General features: G+C 37.7%; 1 protein-coding gene across 4 annotated transcripts; it reads left to right on the forward strand.

Moving 5' to 3' along the window:
• The first annotated feature begins 639 nt into the window (after positions 1 to 639).
• LOC125240346 lies at positions 640 to 18,522 on the forward strand. Of its 4 annotated transcripts, none has more exons than XM_048148239.1 (15): positions 640 to 766; positions 1,929 to 2,092; positions 2,752 to 2,925; positions 3,574 to 3,733; positions 3,959 to 4,026; positions 5,255 to 5,444; positions 5,747 to 5,775; positions 7,298 to 7,346; positions 7,867 to 7,965; positions 10,908 to 11,023; positions 12,273 to 12,372; positions 13,703 to 13,833; positions 14,758 to 14,877; positions 17,313 to 17,467; positions 18,356 to 18,522. In XM_048148239.1, exons 1-15 carry the CDS (start codon positions 679 to 681, stop codon positions 18,423 to 18,425), a joined length of 1,713 nt encoding a protein of 570 aa, XP_048004196.1. In that variant the 5' UTR covers positions 640 to 678; the 3' UTR covers positions 18,426 to 18,522. The 4 variants fall into 4 exon arrangements, with proteins under 4 accessions (XP_048004196.1, XP_048004197.1, XP_048004198.1 ...); XM_048148240.1 differs by having other exon boundaries at positions 7,870 to 7,965; XM_048148241.1 differs by lacking the exons at positions 5,255 to 5,444; positions 5,747 to 5,775.
• The last annotated feature ends 1,045 nt before the right edge of the window (positions 18,523 to 19,567 follow it).

Below are 19,567 nucleotides of genomic sequence, written 5' to 3' on the forward strand. Positions count from 1 at the left end.
AGCAACCACTAGTTTTATATTATTTTGGAAAGCTGTATGATAATATATATGTTAAGTTAAGAGATCTAAGACATAGAAGTATAGGTACATTTAACTTTTTTAACCCCCGACGAAAAAACGACGGGGTGTTATAAGTTTGACGTGTCTGTCTGTCTGTCTGTCCGTCTGTCTGTCTGTCTGTCTGTCTGTCTGTCTGTCTGTTTGTCTGTCTGTGTGTGTGTCTGTCTGTGGCATCGTAGCTCCTGGATGGATGAACCGATTTCGATTTAGTTTTTTTTATTTGAAAGCTGTGTTAGTCGGGAGTGTTCTTAGCCATGTTTCATGAAAATCGGTCCACAAGGTCGCGGTCGGGGGTTTTTTCAAAATTTTAATTTTGTGGTTAGGTTATTTATCTATTTATTTATTAACCCCCGACGCAAAAACGACGGGGTGTTATAAGTTTGACGTGTCTGTCTGTCTGTCTGTGTGTGTGTCTGTCTGTGGCATCGTAGCTCCCGAACGGATGAACTGATTTAGATTTGTTTTTTTTTGTCTGAAAGCTGAGTTAGTCGGGAGTGTTCTTAGACAAGTTTCATGAAAATCGGTCTACTATGTCGCGGTCGGGGGTTTTTTCAAAATTTTAATTTTGTGGTTAGGTTTGTTTATTTTTATCTTTATTTTCAGGTCAAATAAATCAAGATGCCGGAGCTAGTCGAGCAGATGTACTGCTCACAGCAGATTGTGATCCCTCCGAAATTCCCTTACATCTTGAAGAGGTTTTGCAAAGGTATGATTTTTAACTTCTAGTCCATGAATCATTTCCATTGATCGGGGATTTGGATGCCACATAGCGGGATGTCAAGTAGAAACGGTAATATTCGACGACCGGTCTGGCTCAGTCGGTAGTGACCCTGCCTGCTGAGCCGCGGTCCTGGGTTCGAATCCCGGTAAGGGCATTTATTTGTGTGATGAGCACAGATACTTGTTCCTGAGTCATGGATGTTTTCTATGTATATAAGTATATATTTATCTATATAAGTATGTATATCGTCGCTTAGCACCCATAGTACAAGCTTTGCTTAGTTTGGGGCTAGGTTGATCTGTGTAAGGTGTCCCCAATATTTATTTATTTATTTATTTATATTTATATGGATACGCCGTCTGGCCCGTGATAACGTGATTTTTTGATGTCATAGTAGACAAATATTCGTTGTTACTATTGGATTTCCTTACGGAAACTACCATTTGACGACCGGTCTGGCGTAGTTGGTAGTGACCCTGCCTGCTAAGCCGCGGTCCTGGGTTCGAATCCCGGTAAGGGCATTTGTTTGTGTGATGAGCACAGATATTTGTTCCTGAGTCATGGATGTTTTCTATGTATATAAGTATGTATTTATGCCGCCGCTCACCGCTATCACGCTTAGACCAATGTCGTGGCTGGGCCGTAATATGAGCGTACACTCCTTACTCTAATACTTAAATCATCTTCTCTTTCTTTACATCCTGTTACCCTCTGCTGGGGTGTAGGGCTCGAATCATATTTCTCCATTTACTCCGGTCTTGGGCAGTTTGGGCAACCTCCTCCCACCCCATGCCTAGCACCCTGAGCTCCTGCTGAACTGAACGAGCACGGGAAGCATAGTCGCGCGATAGACGATAAAATATCAGGCCGTCCCTATCGCACTATTAGTAAGTGCGATAGGGACGGCCAGATGTTTTATCATTTATCGCGCGACCATAATTGCCTGCCAGGTCGATTTAGGGCGGCATGGTTTCCGCTTGCCGGGTATATTCCAGGTGAGGGCCATTTTGGATAGGTGGGTATCAGGTTTTCTGAGGATGTGTCCAATCCAATGCCATTTCCGCGTCTGGATTTCTTCGTGTATGGGTACTTGTCCAGTTATACTACTAATACTAATACTAATACTTATAATGTTTTTTTTTTTTAGCGGCCATCAAAACCCAGCCATACGACCTCCTTCGCTGGTCCTTCGAATATTTCAAGGCGTTGGCCGAAAACATTCCACCACCTGTCAAGTTGAGGCTCGAATACCCCATCTACAGTACCGAGGGAGGCCTCACACGTGGCTGTCTGAAGGTCATTGCTCATCAGGTATGTATACCTAAGCTTTTTCACCACACCAACTGATAAAGGCTTTCTTTGTTATTCGAAAACGCATTTCATCCACAAGAGTATAAAGTAATAATTTCATACAAATCTTAACTTGATGTGTAAAGCTGGGTGTTGGAATTCACGTACAAATGATGATTTTAAATCATAAACATTAATTAAATTGAACTTTAATTGATTGAATTGAATTGATTGATTGTATTTTATTTATTTTGATGTTCTACAATTCATATTTTCATAGTGTTGATGTGGTGAAAATTTTTGTGTTTCACTCGGTGGCAAAGTTTGTTTAACCTTCGTGCCTTGAAAGCCTCGCAACGTTCAAGATGCCACTTTTTGAACCGCAGGCGTAGCGAGTAAATATTGGAACTCAATTGGGTATCAATATTGGCACGTGCGGTTAAACAACAACTTTGCCCCCTTGTAAAACAAATAACTATATTTCCTGCTGCTTCGTTCTCGATAAATTTGCGTAAATTGAGGAATGCTCCCAGCAAACTTCCACCCCCCCATTTTAGGGAACTTCAATTATCTTCGCTTAAAAAATTACGTCAATTCGTAGCTCCGTCTGCCGTGAAAGACGGACAAACAAACACACATTCCCATTTATAACATTAGTATGGATATTGTATTTTTTCCAGTTGCAACACATGGGCAAAAACCTCCCACTCTACCTGATCAGGAAAGCCTGGCGTGGCTTCTGTCTTGACCCCAACGAGTTGAGACGAATCTTCTGCCTGTGTGAGGTGTACAAGAGGCAGGACTACGTCCCACTCCTGCATTTTATAGCTGTTGCAGGTGGAATGCTGACTAAGGTAAATCTTTATCAAGTCTGCAGGAATATTTTGTTCTTTTTCTGATTCTGCCTGGCTCCTAATGAGCTGAGAAGAATGTTCTGCCTGTGTGAGGTGTACAAGAGACAGGACTACGTACTACTGCTGCATTTTATAGCTGTTGCAGGTGGAATGCTGACTAAAGTACCTAAAGACGGCCAAGAAAAACTTGTAAATACAATAGGCACAATACAAAATTTAAATTTTGAAAAATCTCTGACATAGAGCAAAACATATTTTACTTGTATTATTACAAGCTCTTATTTAACTTGTCTTGTTAGTATGTTAGTTTGGGTCAAAACGTAGAAGCTAAATTTGACCCACTTCCCGGTTTCCGATTGAAATTTTGCACGCATATGTAAATCACGTGACAATGCAATATTATGGAACCATGGAGCTGATCTGATGATGGAGCAGAAAGGTGGTCATAGGAACTCTGTCATGAAACGTCGTATCCCCATCGAGTAAGGGGTTTTTAGAAACGTCTCGGAGAGCAGTAGATGACTGTTGAAAGTAAAGGTACAGTCGGCGATAAAAACTCGTTCAAAAAATGATATTTTTGCAAAAAAGTTATTGTATTTTTCCCCTTATCATTCTCAGGAACCTCACAGGAAGTTTTTTTTGTTCTAGAATCTGACTTACACCATGATCCTCCTCTGCGAAGTCCTAACCAAGGAGCCAGACGGCGGTTCAGCCGCTATCCCCGCTGACGACTTCCTGAATATGTACTTCTTCCTGGCGAGGATGGACGCCTCCAAGGATATAAGATACGTCAACGGGTATAGAGAAGGTAGGGTATATTCATATTCATTTATTGATTTTCCATGGTATTACAATAGATGGTCTTAAATTTAATTCGAACAATCATAGACACTATTAGGCCGTGGTAATAGTCCAAGCAAAGAAGTCCAAGAAAAGAGCAAAGTTCATGAGCCTTACAAAATAATTACGGTTCTAATTACACACCATACGATATATAAATAAATTGTTAAAAATTATACTGTTCTTTTTTCAGGAGAGACACCAAGACCGGAAGAAGAGGAAATAGAAGAAGAGGAAACACTCAGTGAAACTACTGTCGATGTAAGTTAGCATATAAATAAACAAAATATCTGGGCGACCAAGCTTCGCTCGGTTTTATTTTATTACATCGCGTCTTTTGATAAAAACCGGCCAAGAGCGTGTCGGGCCACGCTCAGTGTAGGGTTCCGTAGTTTTTCGTATTTTTCTCAAAAACTACTAAACCTATTAAGTTCAAAATAATTTTCCTAGAAATTCTTTATAAAGTTCTACTTTTGTGATTTTTTTTATATTTTTTAAACTTATGGTTCAAAAGTTAGAGGGGGGGGGACGCACTTTTTTTTCCTTTAGGAGCGATTATTTCCGAAAATATTAATATTATCAAAAAACGATCTTAGTAAACCCTTATTCATTTTTAAATACCTATCCAACAATATATCACACGTTGGGGTTGGAATGAAAAAAAAATCAACCCCCACTTTACATGTAGGGGGGGGTACCCTAATAAAACACTTTTTTCCATTTTTTATTTTTGCACTTTGTTGGCGTGATTGATATACATATTCGTACTAAATTTCAGCTTTCTAGTGCTTACGGTTACTGAAATTATCCGCGGACGGACGGACGGACGGACGGACGGACGGGCAGACAGACATAGCGAAACTATAAGGGTTCCTAGTTGACTACGGAACCCTAAAAAACAAGTTATAAATACAAAAAAAAGCAAGAATTGCTCGTTTAAAGGTAGGTATAAGATAAATATTATAGGACATTCTTACACAGATTAACCGAATCTCACGGTAAGCTCAAGAAGGCTTGTATTGTCGATACTCAGACAACGGGATAACGTTCTTCGGGTTTAAGACAGGAGCCCGAGGTTTTTTGACTTCCTGTTTTCCGAAGACTATAGGGTTTTTATCCAAAACTTAATCCTTCCTTACTCCTTCAGGATTTACATACTTCATGCTAAGAATCTTACCTCGATTTTTTAGCGCCGCCTATTAAAGACTACCATAACTACACTGATGATGCCTACAAATTTATGTTTTCAAAATGTGTATTGCCGTGATATCATGATGGTAAAATAAAGAAATATGTCATTTGTTCTTATAAAACATAAAAACACGCAAAAATATTTGGGGGAAATATGATTTTGGCCACTTCCGGGCTGTGAAACAGCGCCATATATCTAGTTTTAAGCCTAAAAGGCTCATACATTTTAGGGGTACGCTTTTTTGTATGCTTTGTCTCCCGTATTAATATGGTCCTTGCTCCTTATCCATGTTCCCAGCCTTCCCTGGATGACTTTTGGCAAGGTGCTGGTCTCCTCCGCCGTATAAGCCTGGTCGATGACTCGGTGACCACCAACCCTCGACTGAGCCAAAGGTCTGGTCTGCCGGCTATAGGGAAGGTCCCAAGGTCATTGTCTGCAGAACGAGCGGCGCAGATAGAGAGGGAGAATTATATGAGGGAGAGAAAAGGTTATTTTACAAGCTTTTATTCAACTTGCCTTGTTAGTGTGCGTCAAAACGTAGAAGCTAAATTTGACCCACTTCCCGGTTTCCGATGCCTCTCAGTCCATCGCGAAAATGCCCAGTTCACTTGTTTAAAATAAGGGGCAAAATTTAAAATAAACTCATTGCTGATATAATATTACACTAAAATTCGTTCGAGAAATGGTCCTAGAGCTCAGTTGACGCAGTTCCTAAATAAGATTTTCCCTTTAACTATATTTCCTTGTCCTAATCCTACCTTATTTTATTTTATTTGTTATTTATTTCAGACAGAGCTATACTGGATGAAGATATTGAAGTTAGTTTACTTGTATGCTCTTTCTGTAGTAGTAATCTTGTAAAAAGGTCGCTACTTTGTTCCTTACATATGGAGATATTACTTCAATATTCTGCCACCAGAGTGCAGCACTAGTACACAACCTAAAGCAAGAAACTTAAACAATTTTTTAAAACATAGGTATAGTATGACATTAATGCATTAAGACATTTTATTGTCAAAGACCTACTGCGAAACTCAAAAATGAAAAAAAAAACTGAGCTAATTAACTTTTTCTTGTCTGTTATTGCCATTGTTACGGTCTCCTGAGTCACGCTTGTTTTATGCAAAAATGATAAACTATATAAACATGCATTTTTCTGGTGTTAACAAGCCCTTTCCTTCATTTGCCACCTACAAACATGAACTACAAGCATGCAGCATGCAGCCGGGAATTGTATGTCTTGCCTAATAAATAAAATTTACTTAAGTATTGTATCAGATGTGTTTTTATATGTACACATTACGTGTTGGGCTGTAGTCTGTAAGTTTTATGTACAATGTTATTGTAAGAAATCAATAAATAAATAATAATTTCAGTAGCATAATTTTGCATAAAACCAGCGTGACTCAGTGGACCGTAGACCGTAACCATGGCAATAAGAGACAAGAAAACCGCCTTCAAAAATAAGCGCGTTACAAAACACGGAGAAACTAAAAAGCCAAAAATAATAAACCTTTCAATTCAGATTTCTTATCGTATTGCAATAAGCTAAACATCCAAATTATAAACAAATCAATTATTTTTGTAGTCGGTACCAGACCTGTTCGTCGCCTTGCTATTGCCTGTTTGCCCCACCCAACCATACACAGGCTGGTACCGACTCCAAAAATAATTGATTTGTTTATAATTTGGATGTTTAGCTTATTGCAATACGATAAGAAATCTGAATTGAAAGGTTTATTATTTTTGGCTTTTTAGTTTCTCCGTGTTTTGTAACGCGCTTATTTTTGAAGGCGGTTTTATTTTTTGTTAAAAAGTTTATTTATTTGTTGATTTTTAGTGGTTCCTAGTGATATTATATGTATCAGTCCGAATACATGTACAGTAGTGAAAGAATTATCCTTTAACTCCTAACCATTGAGGAGTTGACCTTCCATCATCAGCTCAGCCACATAAAATTATTACCATCAGACGTAAATACTGGTGTACCTTTGAAAAATAGACTAAAAACATTACATGTGCCTATAACATTTGAAGAGTTCCCTCGATTTCTCCAGGATCCCATCATCAGACCCTGACTTGGTGCCAATGGGACCATCTCGCGGTTATACCGGTTCGATCAAAAAAAAAATTTTGAAAATCGGTCCACGATTCTCGGAGATATCGAATAACATGCATACAAAAAAAATAAAAAAATAAAAAACATTCAGTCGAATTGAGAACCTCCTCCTTTTTTGAAGTCGGTTAAAAAAGTTGATTCACCCAACTGTGAAATATACAATTTAGTAATAAGAATAAAATATATTATAAAAAATCTAACATAATATGTTACTTTTTCAGGCAAAGATGAAGCAGCTAAGTTCGTCCAAAGTGCAAGAAAAGGATGATGGTAAGATCAAGATTTTTTTTTCAATCTTTTTTCCACGCGATATTTTCATTCACCGAAAAAAAAACTTGAAAATAAAAAATGTTATTTTGTACATAAATTAATTCTGAATCAAGAAGAAACGAAATTAAGCTTTGAGATTTGGACAGCTCGATTTCGTGCACAAGTCCCCAAAAACTTTTGCGAGCCGAGATTTTGAGTATGAACCTGCGACATCGGGATTGAAAGACTCATTCTCTTACCACTAGGCCACTAGCACATCTCGGACACTGGTGATCAAATATAATATATGAAAGAGGCGTGTTCCTAGCACACATTCTAAGCTCTTGTAGGTGAACGCGTACCATGCTTGTATGAGTGAGATATGGCAGGTCGACTGTTCGCGTTTTTGACAGGCGGTAACTGTGACGTAACCGAGAGAATGGGCGGCACTTTCAGCGGGGAGCGGGAGTGGCCATACTGTACGATAGTACTCTTTACTATACTGTTCAACTAGCCTTATTCAATTATACTTTATTTAAAGCAGATAAAGCGAAAGAAGAAGATGACGAAGCAAAAGAGGAATTCAAACCGATCAGGGTTTGGGATGAGGATGACAACGAAATACCCTTTGAATTTTACGGTTACAATTTCTTTGCTTATAAATTATTTATTTACAACCATAAAGACAATGTATAGGTACTTAGTATAGATTTTAGTCATAAAAGAGTAGCTAGTATAATTTTTCATATTCTGTATAATTTGCTAATAGTATTTTATGCAACCAGCGTTTAAAGGAGGTCAAAAAAGACGAGTGACATGGGTAAGAATTTTAGACGAAGCCGAAAATTGTTAATAAAGACGCCACTAGTATTTTTTGACTCAAACACCGTTGCATACAATACTTTTTCTACGACCATGCACTTAGTTTTTAATAGTTTTCTAGAATAACTTTCGCGAAATTCACACTGTTTCCTATATTTTGACGCAGGTGTGCACTGCCGGCGCTCGAGCCAGCTGCCCAAAGCCATCCCTCGCCGGCTTCTCGCGCACGCGCGCAGAAACGTTATAACATGCGTTGCCATGGTTACAGAGCCTAACAATGCGTTACCAATTATTTCGTAACTGCGCGCATACGCGGTAAGCCGGCAAGGGCTGGCTTTAGGGAATAGTTTTTTATGTAGGGTTTTAAAGATCTATGCACGACCCTGTAAATGACGAATAACAGTTCGTAACCTGGAGCGCCGTTGTCAAAAATTTGCTACTGCATTTAATAACCTTCAATATCTTAATTACTTCTTTGGAACAAGGCGATTGAGGGGTTAATCCTTTTCCTGGTGTGTTTTTCTACTTTATCTAATGTTCACTAATCAAGTTTGCATTTTTAACCGACTTCAAAAAAGGAGGAGGTTCTCAATTCGACTGAATGTTTTTTTTTTTTTTTTTTTTTTTTTTTTTTTTGTATGTATGTTACTCGATATCTCCGAGAATCGTGGACCGATTTTCAAAATTTTTTTTTTAATCGAACCGGTATAACCCCGAGATGGTCCCATTGGCACCAAGTCAGGGTCTGATGATGGGATCCTGGAGAAATCGAGGGAACTCTTCAAATGTTATAGGCACATGTAATGTTTTTAGTCTATTTTTCAAAGGTACACCAGTATTTACGTCTGATGGTAATAATTTTATGTGGCTGAGCTGATGATGGAAGGTCAACTCCTCAATGGTTAGGAGTTAAAGGATAATTCTTTCACTACTGTACATGTATTCGGACTGATACATATAATATCACTAGGAACCACTAAAAATCAACTGAGCTGATGATGGAAGGTCAACTCCTCAATGGTTAGGAGTTAAAGGATAATTCTTTCACTACTGTACATGTATTCGGACTGATACATATAATATCACTAGGAACCACTAAAAATCAACAAATAAATAAACTTTTTAACAAAAAATAAAACCGCCTTCAAAAATAAGCGCGTTACAAAACACGGAGAAACTAAAAAGCCAAAAATAATAAACCTTTCAATTCAGATTTCTTATCGTATTGCAATAAGCTAAACATCCAAATTATAAACAAATCAATTATTTTTGTAGTCGGTACCAGACCTGTTCGTCGCCTTGCTATTGCCTGTTTGCCCCACCCTTATTTTGGCTTTTTAAACATATTTTTGAGGCGGTTTTATTTTTTGTTAAAAAGTTTATTTTATCTTATTCATTTGCCGTCTTTGTACTCTATTCTATATATAGCCCAGAAACTCATTATTATCTCTCACCATACTTAGATTAAATATAAGAAGATACCATCCCATACATTAAAATGCGACTGCTTAAGAACGCGCATACACTACACCACACATAGATGGCGCCACCAAAAATGCCTTGTTGCCGTCGATTATTTGTAGATTGGCATTAAGTGTCACTTTTGAGCCATAAATCAATGTCGAAATTGACACTTAACGCCATCTACAAGTATAATCGAAAGCTACAAGATATCTTTTTGTGGCGCCATCTATGTGTGGTGTAGTGTATGCATCGCATTTTAATATATGGGATGGTATGGTATGATCTTCTTATGTTTAATCAGCATAGATTCCTCACATGATAATTCTCCATCTTTTCTTTTACTTACCATTTTTCTTGTATTCAAAATTTTATCTCTATTACTTTTTCCGATACATCAGTAGCAAGTATAATTCAGTACCTAATATGTATTGTTAACTAGTTTTGACTAGCATAGTCTAAAGTCGTAAGAGGCAAACCTTTCAGAAAGTAGTGTTGTAATGTATTGTATGTAGGACGTAGGGCATAGCGAATGATATTCCGCTTTGTGTGGTAGGGCACGCAAGGGATATCATCTCACTTGAATCTAGAGCAGATACCTCCGCCTTACAAGACCGCAGTCAAATAGCACTATTAGACCCTACTCATAGTGTTGTGTTCCTGCCGGTGAGTAAGGCTGCCAGAGCTCAACGAAGGTGCGGTGTACTGGCGATGGAAGGACCTACGGAACTAATTTGTTCCGTCTATTGTCATTTTAGTCGTCGGCAACCCGAACCCTCCTTGGAACTTGTACACTCCTTTTTGCTGTGTACTTAACATAGCAAAATGAGTGTATAAGTTTCTAATGGGTTGGCAACGCGCTTGTGATACCCCTCGAGTTGCAGGCGTCCATGGGTTTGCACCAGCTTTGCACCAGGCGGATCGTATGCTTGTTTGCCACCAACATAGTATATTAAAAAAAGTGAAACTGAATTTTATTAAAATACGTATTTATTTCAAATCGAACGAAATTTAATAGTTTTTAGTCCCTATTGACTAAATATAATTATACATTTCATGAGACTTGTAGCGGAGATTATGAAGACATAAAATTTGAAAAGGGAATCTGTGCTCCGTTCGGTAAATAATATAGTCAATAGTCAATAGTTTATTGCAAGAACATAGTGAGATTACATAAGATGATTACATTGAAAAGCAGCTCTTGTGTTCTACCAAGCAAGGCATGCAATAATAAACAATTATTTACAAGTATGTAAATATAAAAAGAAAACAGTCTTATGAAAATATTAATACACATAGGTGAACCTCCAATTGAAGAAGAGGCTTTAGAAGAACAAGAGAAGGAACCAGGAGGAGAAGAAGAGACTAAACAAGAAGTTGAGCACGAGGAAGACATACAAGATATGATTAATGAAGTTAATATTTCTTATAATTATGTAGAAATAGACAGTAACAAGAGACAAATATTATTTGATTAGGAGATAAGAGATGATGCAGATGTACAAGATAGGATTGAAGAAGTTAATATTGATTATAGTTATGTAGAAATAGACAGTAATGATAGGTACAGATTATTTGTTTGTAAAGATTAGAAATATATACAAGATATAAAAGTAGAAATTAATGATAATGATGTAGAAATAGACAGTATTGATAGTTAAATATTGTGTTTGTAGACATGAGCGTAGAGAATAATCTGAGCATACACAAGATATGATTAATGAAGTTAATATTTCTTATAATTATGTAGAAATAGACAGTAACAAGAGACAAATATTATTTGATTAAGAAGATAAGATAGGATGCAGATATACAAGATAGGATTGAAGAAGTTAATTTTGATTATAGTTATGTAGAAATAGACAGTTATGATAGATAAAGATAACTTGTTTGTAGAGAAGAGACGAAACAAGAGGCTGAGCACGAAGAATATATACAAGATTTGATCGAAAAAGTTAATAATTCTTATATTTATGCAGGAAGACAGTAACTATAGACAAATATTATTTGGTTAGGAGATAAAAGAGGATGTAGATACACAAGATTTGATTGAAGGAGTTAATTATGATTGAAGGAGTTAATAATGATTGAAGGAGTTAATAATGATTATTAGAGCCCGGAGCCACGAGACATTCCTAATTTCCTCAAGGATGAAACTTTGGCATAATGTATAGTTAGTATCGACGTTTAATGTCTGCATATTCGCTAGTTGGGCCCATCGGCCATTTTTTTGCTACAAGGTTTTTTTGAAAAATACTAACTTTCCTTAAATTCTCTAGGTTAATTTTTATATATGTGTTAGAAAATACTTCTAGAAATTGATAATCATCATGTTATGTCCTGACCATTTCCGCGACTTGTAACCTTTGTCAGACGCTTGAAAATCTCTCTATCACACTCTGAGTTCTCAAGCTACGGCCGACGGTAACAGTTTTTTCTAACACATACCTATATAAAAATTTGAGATTGGAATGGAAGTTAGTATTTTTTTAACATACCTAAGCATTTGTTTTACTTGTATTGCTGTTGAGGCCCAAAAATGAATAAAATAAAATAAACTCTAAAACAGGCAAGTTAGTAAAGATCTTGTAGACGCTCCACAACTTCTACCTGTTCCTAGTAACCTGCCTTTCCTGTCCCTAACCTTCCTGTCCTTTTATCCAGTTGTTTGCGGCACGCGCACAAAGACTGGCAGATCTGGAACAGACCTTCGAGGATATAGCTCGGATTGTGGACAAGTTCAAGCTGGCGAACTACGATCTTGGTTAGTCCCTTGAATAGGGATGACGACTACATAAAAAATGGCATTCTGTTTAGTCCGTCAATTAGATCGTCCAAAAATACTGAACACATATTTTTCGCTTTTTCTAATTAATTAAAAAATACAAAGATATAGAGCATCAAAGTTCCGGAGTGGGGGCTTGTGACGTCACTTCTAATGTAAAAATTAATACCTAATAGGCGTGACGTCACGCGAAACTTCAACGCACTGTACCGTCGTCATTTTTCGTTTACGAGAAAAAAGAAAAAATACGTGTTTAAAATTCTTTGATAATCTAACTGAGTGCGTTTTCACATTATCCGATCCGATATCGGATGTCGGACCGATATCTCCTACATTACAGGCGCCATCTTGGATTTTTTCTATTGAAATCCTTCCGACATCCGATATCGGATCGGATAATGTGAAAACGGTCTAACGGACTAATTAGTTTTTTTTAATCGTCTCGCCTATTGTTGAATGATGGTCATCATCACTCCCCTTGCATTATCCCGGCGTTGACCACAGCTCACGGGAGCCTGGGGTCCGCTTTGACAACCAGTCCCATGCTTTAGCGTAGGTTTAGTTTTACCAAAGACATATGTAACTCCGTATAGACAGCTACAATCTAAGAAAAAAACGTACCTCAGAGCCATATAGAAAAAGGTACGGTAGGAGGGTACGGACACTCAGCTAGATGGCGCTAATATTAATATTTGACATTTTAACATTTTTAACACATATCAAACTGAGAATATGGGCCACATTGTCAAAATTGAAGCTTTAAAGTTTTAAGCTTGTGTCGAGAGATAGCAATCTATGCACTGTGACTACATATTTTACTTTGACAGTAACTCTCTATAATACTCAATCCACTTTTGTTTTACGAAAGCGACTGCCATCTGACCTTCCAACCCGAAGGACAACTAGGCCTTATTGGGATTAGTCCGGTTTCCTCACGATGATTTAACACCGAAAAGCGACTGGCAAATATCAAACGACAATTCGCACATAATAGTTCTGAGAAACGCAGCGGTAAATGGTCAAATTTTATAGGATTCTTGCAAAAGTAAAAGACCAGCGTGCCTAGCTGAATGCGCAAACGCTCACGAAACGAAACGCTCGTAGAGATCTATATCTATCGCTCTTGCGTATTGGCGCGACATAGCCAGACTACCTTTCGCAGCGTTTCGTTTTCGTTTCGCGTCGGAGAAACGACGTTCGGCTACAAGGCCAGTGCCTATATCTGTGGTCTTTCCATTCTTGCCAAGGGTCTTCCTTGCTCCTGAATGCTATTGGGATTCCTGTAATAAAGAGTTGTGATTGTCCCCAGGAATGGTCGCTGGTCGTCAAATGTCCATCACCAGCGGAGAGTTCATCGTACAGCACATTGAGAAGGAGATCATGGACTATATCGATGAGCAGATCGCTGTTCTGCCAGACCCTGATTTGAAGAAGAAGAAGGTATGGAAAGCATTTCTTAGGTTTTATTTGAATAGAAAATTGAGAGGGACGGTTTACTGAATAACATCAAAGACGTATATAACTCGGTATAGACAGATATAGTCTAAGAAAAAACATACCTCGCATCAAGAAAAATATACGGTCAACTAGATAAAATAAATAAATATTATAGGACATTCTTACACAGATTAACTGAATCCCACGGTAAGCTCAAGGAGGCTTGTGTTGCAGGTACTCAGACAACGATATATATAATATACAAATACTTATATATACATAGAAAACATCCATGACTCAGGAAAAAATATCTGCGTTCATCACACAAATAAATGCCCTTACCGGTTCGAACCCGGGAACGCGGTGTAGCAGGCAGGGTTACTACTCGCTAGGCAAGACCGATCGTCAAAGATGGCGCTACACCTTTAGTTGATTCTGGACTAAATGCCGTCAATAGTTGGACGACCGGTCTGGCGCAGTCGGTATCGGTAGTGACCCTGCCTGAGGCGCCGCGGTCGCGGGCGGTGGGGCTAGTGCCTAATTGAGATTTTGTTAGTATTAGCCGAGGAAACTATCGTTAACGATAAAAGCTGCCATCTAAACTATATTTTTGATAATTTTTCAGTACAACTTTTGAACCATATGTTTAAAAAATATGAAAAAAATCACCAAAGTTTTTTACACTGAGCGTGGCCCGACACGCTCTTGGCCGGTTTTTTACGCACTAGTGCGAGAAGTGGTTCATTATATGCCAGGTCGAAACTTCGGAGGCTCATCTGTACTGAAAAACGTCGTACGATACACGTACGAAAAGGAAATTCGTAACTCGTGTCGATTTAAAACACTACCTTCGGTCGTGTTTTAATTTATCTCCACTCGTTTCGAACTTCCTTTTTTACGCACTTGTATCGTAATGTACTATTACAGGCTAAGCCAGAAGAAGTGGCGATGGTGAGGACTCTACTCTACGATTTCCTGGAGGAGAATATGGATATCATCGTGCCAGAGGAAGAAGAGGTTGAGGAAGAGGAACTTCCTATTCCTGAGGTGAGATTTTTTTTTAAAGTGAAACTTCTAATGCGACTTTCAACTGACAGCGTTAAACGTTTAACGTTCAGAGTTGCCATCTCCAAAGACACATGTACAGTCAGCAGCAGAAGTTCCGTAGCGGGCAAGGTGTTCAAAATGAACTTGACACGATCTTATTTTTAAGACAATAAGAGCGTGTTAGGATCATTGTGAACACCTTGCCCGCTACGGAACTTCTGCTGCTGACTGTAACTCCGTATAGACAGATAAAGTCTAAGAAAAAAACGTACCTCAGTACCATACAGAAAAAGGTACGGTGGCCTAGATGGCATTACACTTTTGGAGTACGCTCAGCTAGATGGCGCTAATATTAACATTTGACATTTTAAAACATATCAAGCTAAGAATATGGGCCAAATTGTCATAACCACAAAATTAAAATTTTGGAAAAACCCCCGACTCTGGCATAGTGGACCGATTTTCATGAAACATGGCTAAGAACACTCCCGACTTACTCAGACTTCAGACAAAAAAAATTAAATCCAAATTGGTTCATCCGTTCGGGAGTTACGATGCCACAGACAGACAGACACGTCAAACTTATAACACCCCTTCGTTTTTGCGTCGGGGGTTAAAAACTGAGCTTCGAAAGTTTTAAACCTGTGTCAAGAGGTGGCAGTCTATGCACTGTGATTACAAATTTTACTTCGACAGTAACTCTCTAATACTCGATCCTCTTTGCCATCTCGAATTTTATAAAAATACTAAACCGATGCCAGGAATTATATTTTTCCCCTCACTAGCTCGGAAACACGTGTTTTGTCCTTTAATACCAGCGGGTAAAAACGCATTTTATCCACTAGTGGGTAAAGTAATTTGACCTTGAATAAAGTCAAATTAACTGCTTTAAAATTGATAAAAGTAGGTGAATCTAGTAATAAAGATGATTTACCACCTGTGGAACTACTGGAAGCAGTGATAAACGCATTTTTTGCGTTGTAGTTTCCTCGCTATAGTGAGGGGAAAAGTTTTGTGTTACACTCGGGTGCAAATGTATTTTACTTCTCGTGTGTTAAAAAGCTCGCAAGTTCAGGATTCTATTCTCGAACCACTCGCTTCGCTCGTGGTTCAACTATAGAATCCTTTCACTTGCTCGTTTTTCAATTCCACACTCGGCGTTAAAATACAACTTTGCCCCCTTGTATAACAAATAACTATTAATATGTTAGCGGCTATTTTGGCCAATGTACTGAAACTAGGCGAACATTGGCGATTTTTGATGTTATTTTCGCAACTTTTAGTAGTTTCTTATAATGATACATACATACATACAATCACGCCTGTATACCATAAAGGGGTAGGCAGAACACATGAAACTACTAAAGCTTCAGTGCCACTCTTGGCAAATAAGGGGTTGAAAGAAAACGAAACTGTGACATTGCAGTGACAGGTTGCCAGCCTCTCGCCTACGCCACAATTTAACCCATATCCCATAGTCACCTTCTATGACACCCACGGGAAGAAAGGGGGTGGTGAAATTCTTAACCCGTCACCACATAATGATATGTATCAATAACATAAAATATACTAAACATAACACTGCCAAAATTTATTTTTTATCTGAAAGTTGAATTTTCAGGTTTGTATGAGATTTTCAAAATTTCAAACCCAATGCGGAGGCTGAAGATGTTTATTTAAAAAGCTGAAAATTCGTACAAAGGTTTCATAGACTAAGTGCGTTTTCACATTATCCGATCCGATATCGGATATCGGACCGATATCCCATACATTACAGGCGCCATCTTCGATTTTTTCTATTGAAATCCTTCCGACATCCGATATCGGATCGGATAATGTGAAAACGCACTAAGGGTCATTGATTGATATAACTATTAGGTTTGCCAATTGAGCTAATTCCAGAATAGTTATTTGTTATACAAGGGGGCAAAGTTGTATTTTAACGCCGAGTGTGGAATTGAAAAACGAGCAGGTGAAAGGATTCTATAGTTGAACCACGAGCGAAGCGAGTGGTTCGAGGATAGAATCCTGAACTTGCGAGTTTTTTAACACACGAGAAGTAAAATACATTTGCACCCGAGTGTAACACAAAACTTTTCCCCTCACTATAGCGAGGAAACTACAACGCAAAAAATGCGTTTATCACTGCTTCCAGTAGTTCCACAGGTGGTAAATCATCTTTATTTCTAAATTCACCTACTTTTATCAATTTTAAAGCAGTTAATTTGACTTTATTCAAGGTCAAATTACTTTACCCACTAGTGGATAAAATGCGTTTTTACCCGCTGGTATTAAAGGACAAAACACGTGTTTCCGAGCTAGTGAGGGGAAAAAGTGTTTTTTCGCTCCACCCTAATAGGTATAGCGTGTGACACTGTCCCGCTATATAGGTTATTTTAAAAATTATTGTATCAGACACATTATTTTGATTGTAGATCATAGTGGTATACGCTGTACCTGGTATCGGGCCGCCGGTTCCGGAAGAAATGATCTGTGATGTAGAGGAGTACATAGCCGACGTCAGCAAGAACCAGGCTGATATGGTGATGCCCAGGAACTTCAGGCATTTCCTCAGCCCACCTTTGGAGAGGTAAGTCTTGGTTTTGATTTAAAGATATACACCGTGTTTTTATCGAATTCCGTTAACCCTTAATTGGGCAGAAGAATTTCGGAAACTACTTAGTCAAATTTGAATTCTGTCAAATTGTCAAATAAAGTCTAAACTATGGTGGTAAATATATGCCCCCTGCCCTGCTCTATCCAAAGTCCAAAGTCCAAAGTGTTTTATTTGTAAGTATATGTCAAACTGATTACAGTCTATTAAGGGGTTAACTGCAAAGGTTCTTTAGATCAAATACAATTAATTTCTCTAAGAAACTAGCGTCTTAACTAACGGTTATCGAGTTATTAATAAAATAAAGAAAAACCGGACAAGAGCGTGTCGGGCCACGCTCAGTGTAGGGTTCCGTAGTTTTCCGTATTTTTCTCAAAAACTACTTAACCTATTAAGTTCATAACAATTTTCCTAGAAAGTCTTTATAAAGTTGTACTTTTGTTCTAGTTCAAGAGTTAAAGGGGGGGGGGACACTTTTTTTCCTTTAGGAGCGATTATTTCCGAAAATATTAATATTATCAAAAAACGATTTTAGTAAACCCTTATTCATTTTAATACCTATCCAACAATATATCACACGTTGGGGTTGGAATGAAAAAAAATTCAGTCGCCACTTTATATGTAGGGGGGGGGGGGGGGGCCCTTACAAAACATTTTTTTTCCACTTTTTATTTTACCACTTTGTTGGCGTGATTCATATACATATTGGTACCAAATTTCAGTTTTCTAGTGCTAACGGTCACTGAGATTATCCGCGGATGGACGGACGGACAGACAGACATGGCGAAACTATAAGGGTTCCTAGTTGACTACGGAAACCTAAAAACTACATACCTACTCCTAAGTTAAAATTTTGTATTTCAGATTCGAGGAATACCAATTCGACGAACATAAGAAAGAAGAGCTTGCCTGCAGCGGCGTTTTCACTAATTAGAATAAAATATATTTATTCATTCTTATGGCTGTGTGACTCAACTACATATACATATACTATACACCGTGTTTTTATTGATTTCCGTTAACTTCGGCATATAGTTAGGTCCATTATAGCAAACAAAATGGCATAGTTAGTTTTCTTAAATTTGTATTTTTTCTATAAAAAAAACCATACACCTGCGATAGGTGTTAACTTCAATTGCTGTTGAGAAACGGGCTTTACAATTAACTCACACTAAGTAAGTGTCAAAACTATGACATCTCAATCGCATATCGAACACACAAAACCCGTTTCTTAACAGCAATTGATGTAACATCTATTGCAGGTGTATGGGATTTTTAAGAAAAAATCTACGAATTTTAAAAAACTATATGCTATTCTGTCTCCTATAATGGACTTAACTATATGCCGAAGTTAACGGAATTCAATGAAAACACAGTGTACATGTTTTCGACCTTACCACTCAAGCACGTATAATAATGTCGCATTCACTGCCACCCTCTTTTCCTGGCCATTCGCCTGGTTCACACTTTGCTGTGTGCCCCAAACTAGTGATTTTCAAGTTGCGGAAACTTTCCAAAAAAAATTTAAGTTTCTTGAAAAGGGTGCGTATCGATCGATATAACTTTTTTGATATATTTTTAGTCGTTATAACGATAATTTGATATAATTATTGAATCATATAACAACAAATAATATACTAACAAATTATATAATTCTTATTTAATATAATGATCATTTTTTCGAATAACATTTATTATAACATACTTTGGTATAATGCTTATTTCCGATAAAAATAAATTGTATAACACAACTTCTTTCTAAAGCACAGTTAGAATAAAAAAAACAATTGAATAGAATAGAATAGAATAGAAAATATTTATTTGGCATACATAATAAAAACAAGTACATAATACTTAATAACTAGTACACCAAATAGGATGCCACTCAGCGAATACCGTGTCTTATAGACGCGGCACTGGTTTTCAGGGCACCCAGAAAATTAATAACTAGGTCTTATAACTAAACAGAACGTATGATCACTTATACAGAAATTGGACAATAATTTAGATCCATCATTTACCAGAAAAGTAGATTTAGGTTAGTACTGTGACCCCTACACACAACGCGCTGCTACC

The sequence above is a fragment of the Leguminivora glycinivorella genome, chromosome 27 (assembly GCF_023078275.1).
Source record: "Leguminivora glycinivorella isolate SPB_JAAS2020 chromosome 27, LegGlyc_1.1, whole genome shotgun sequence".
NCBI classification, from domain to species: domain Eukaryota; kingdom Metazoa; phylum Arthropoda; class Insecta; order Lepidoptera; family Tortricidae; genus Leguminivora; species Leguminivora glycinivorella.

Excerpts from the sequence above, each read along its gene's own strand:
- LOC125240346 (XM_048148239.1), top strand. The coding sequence starts at position 679 with ATGCCGGAGCTAGTCGAGCAGATGTACTGCTCACAGCAGATTGTGATC. Across the intron at positions 5,445-5,746 it reads TTATATGAGGGAGAGAAAAG|ACAGAGCTATACTGGATGAA; the intron begins GTTATTTTACAA and ends TATTTATTTCAG. Across the intron at positions 7,347-7,866 it reads AGTGCAAGAAAAGGATGATG|CAGATAAAGCGAAAGAAGAA; the intron begins GTAAGATCAAGA and ends CTTTATTTAAAG.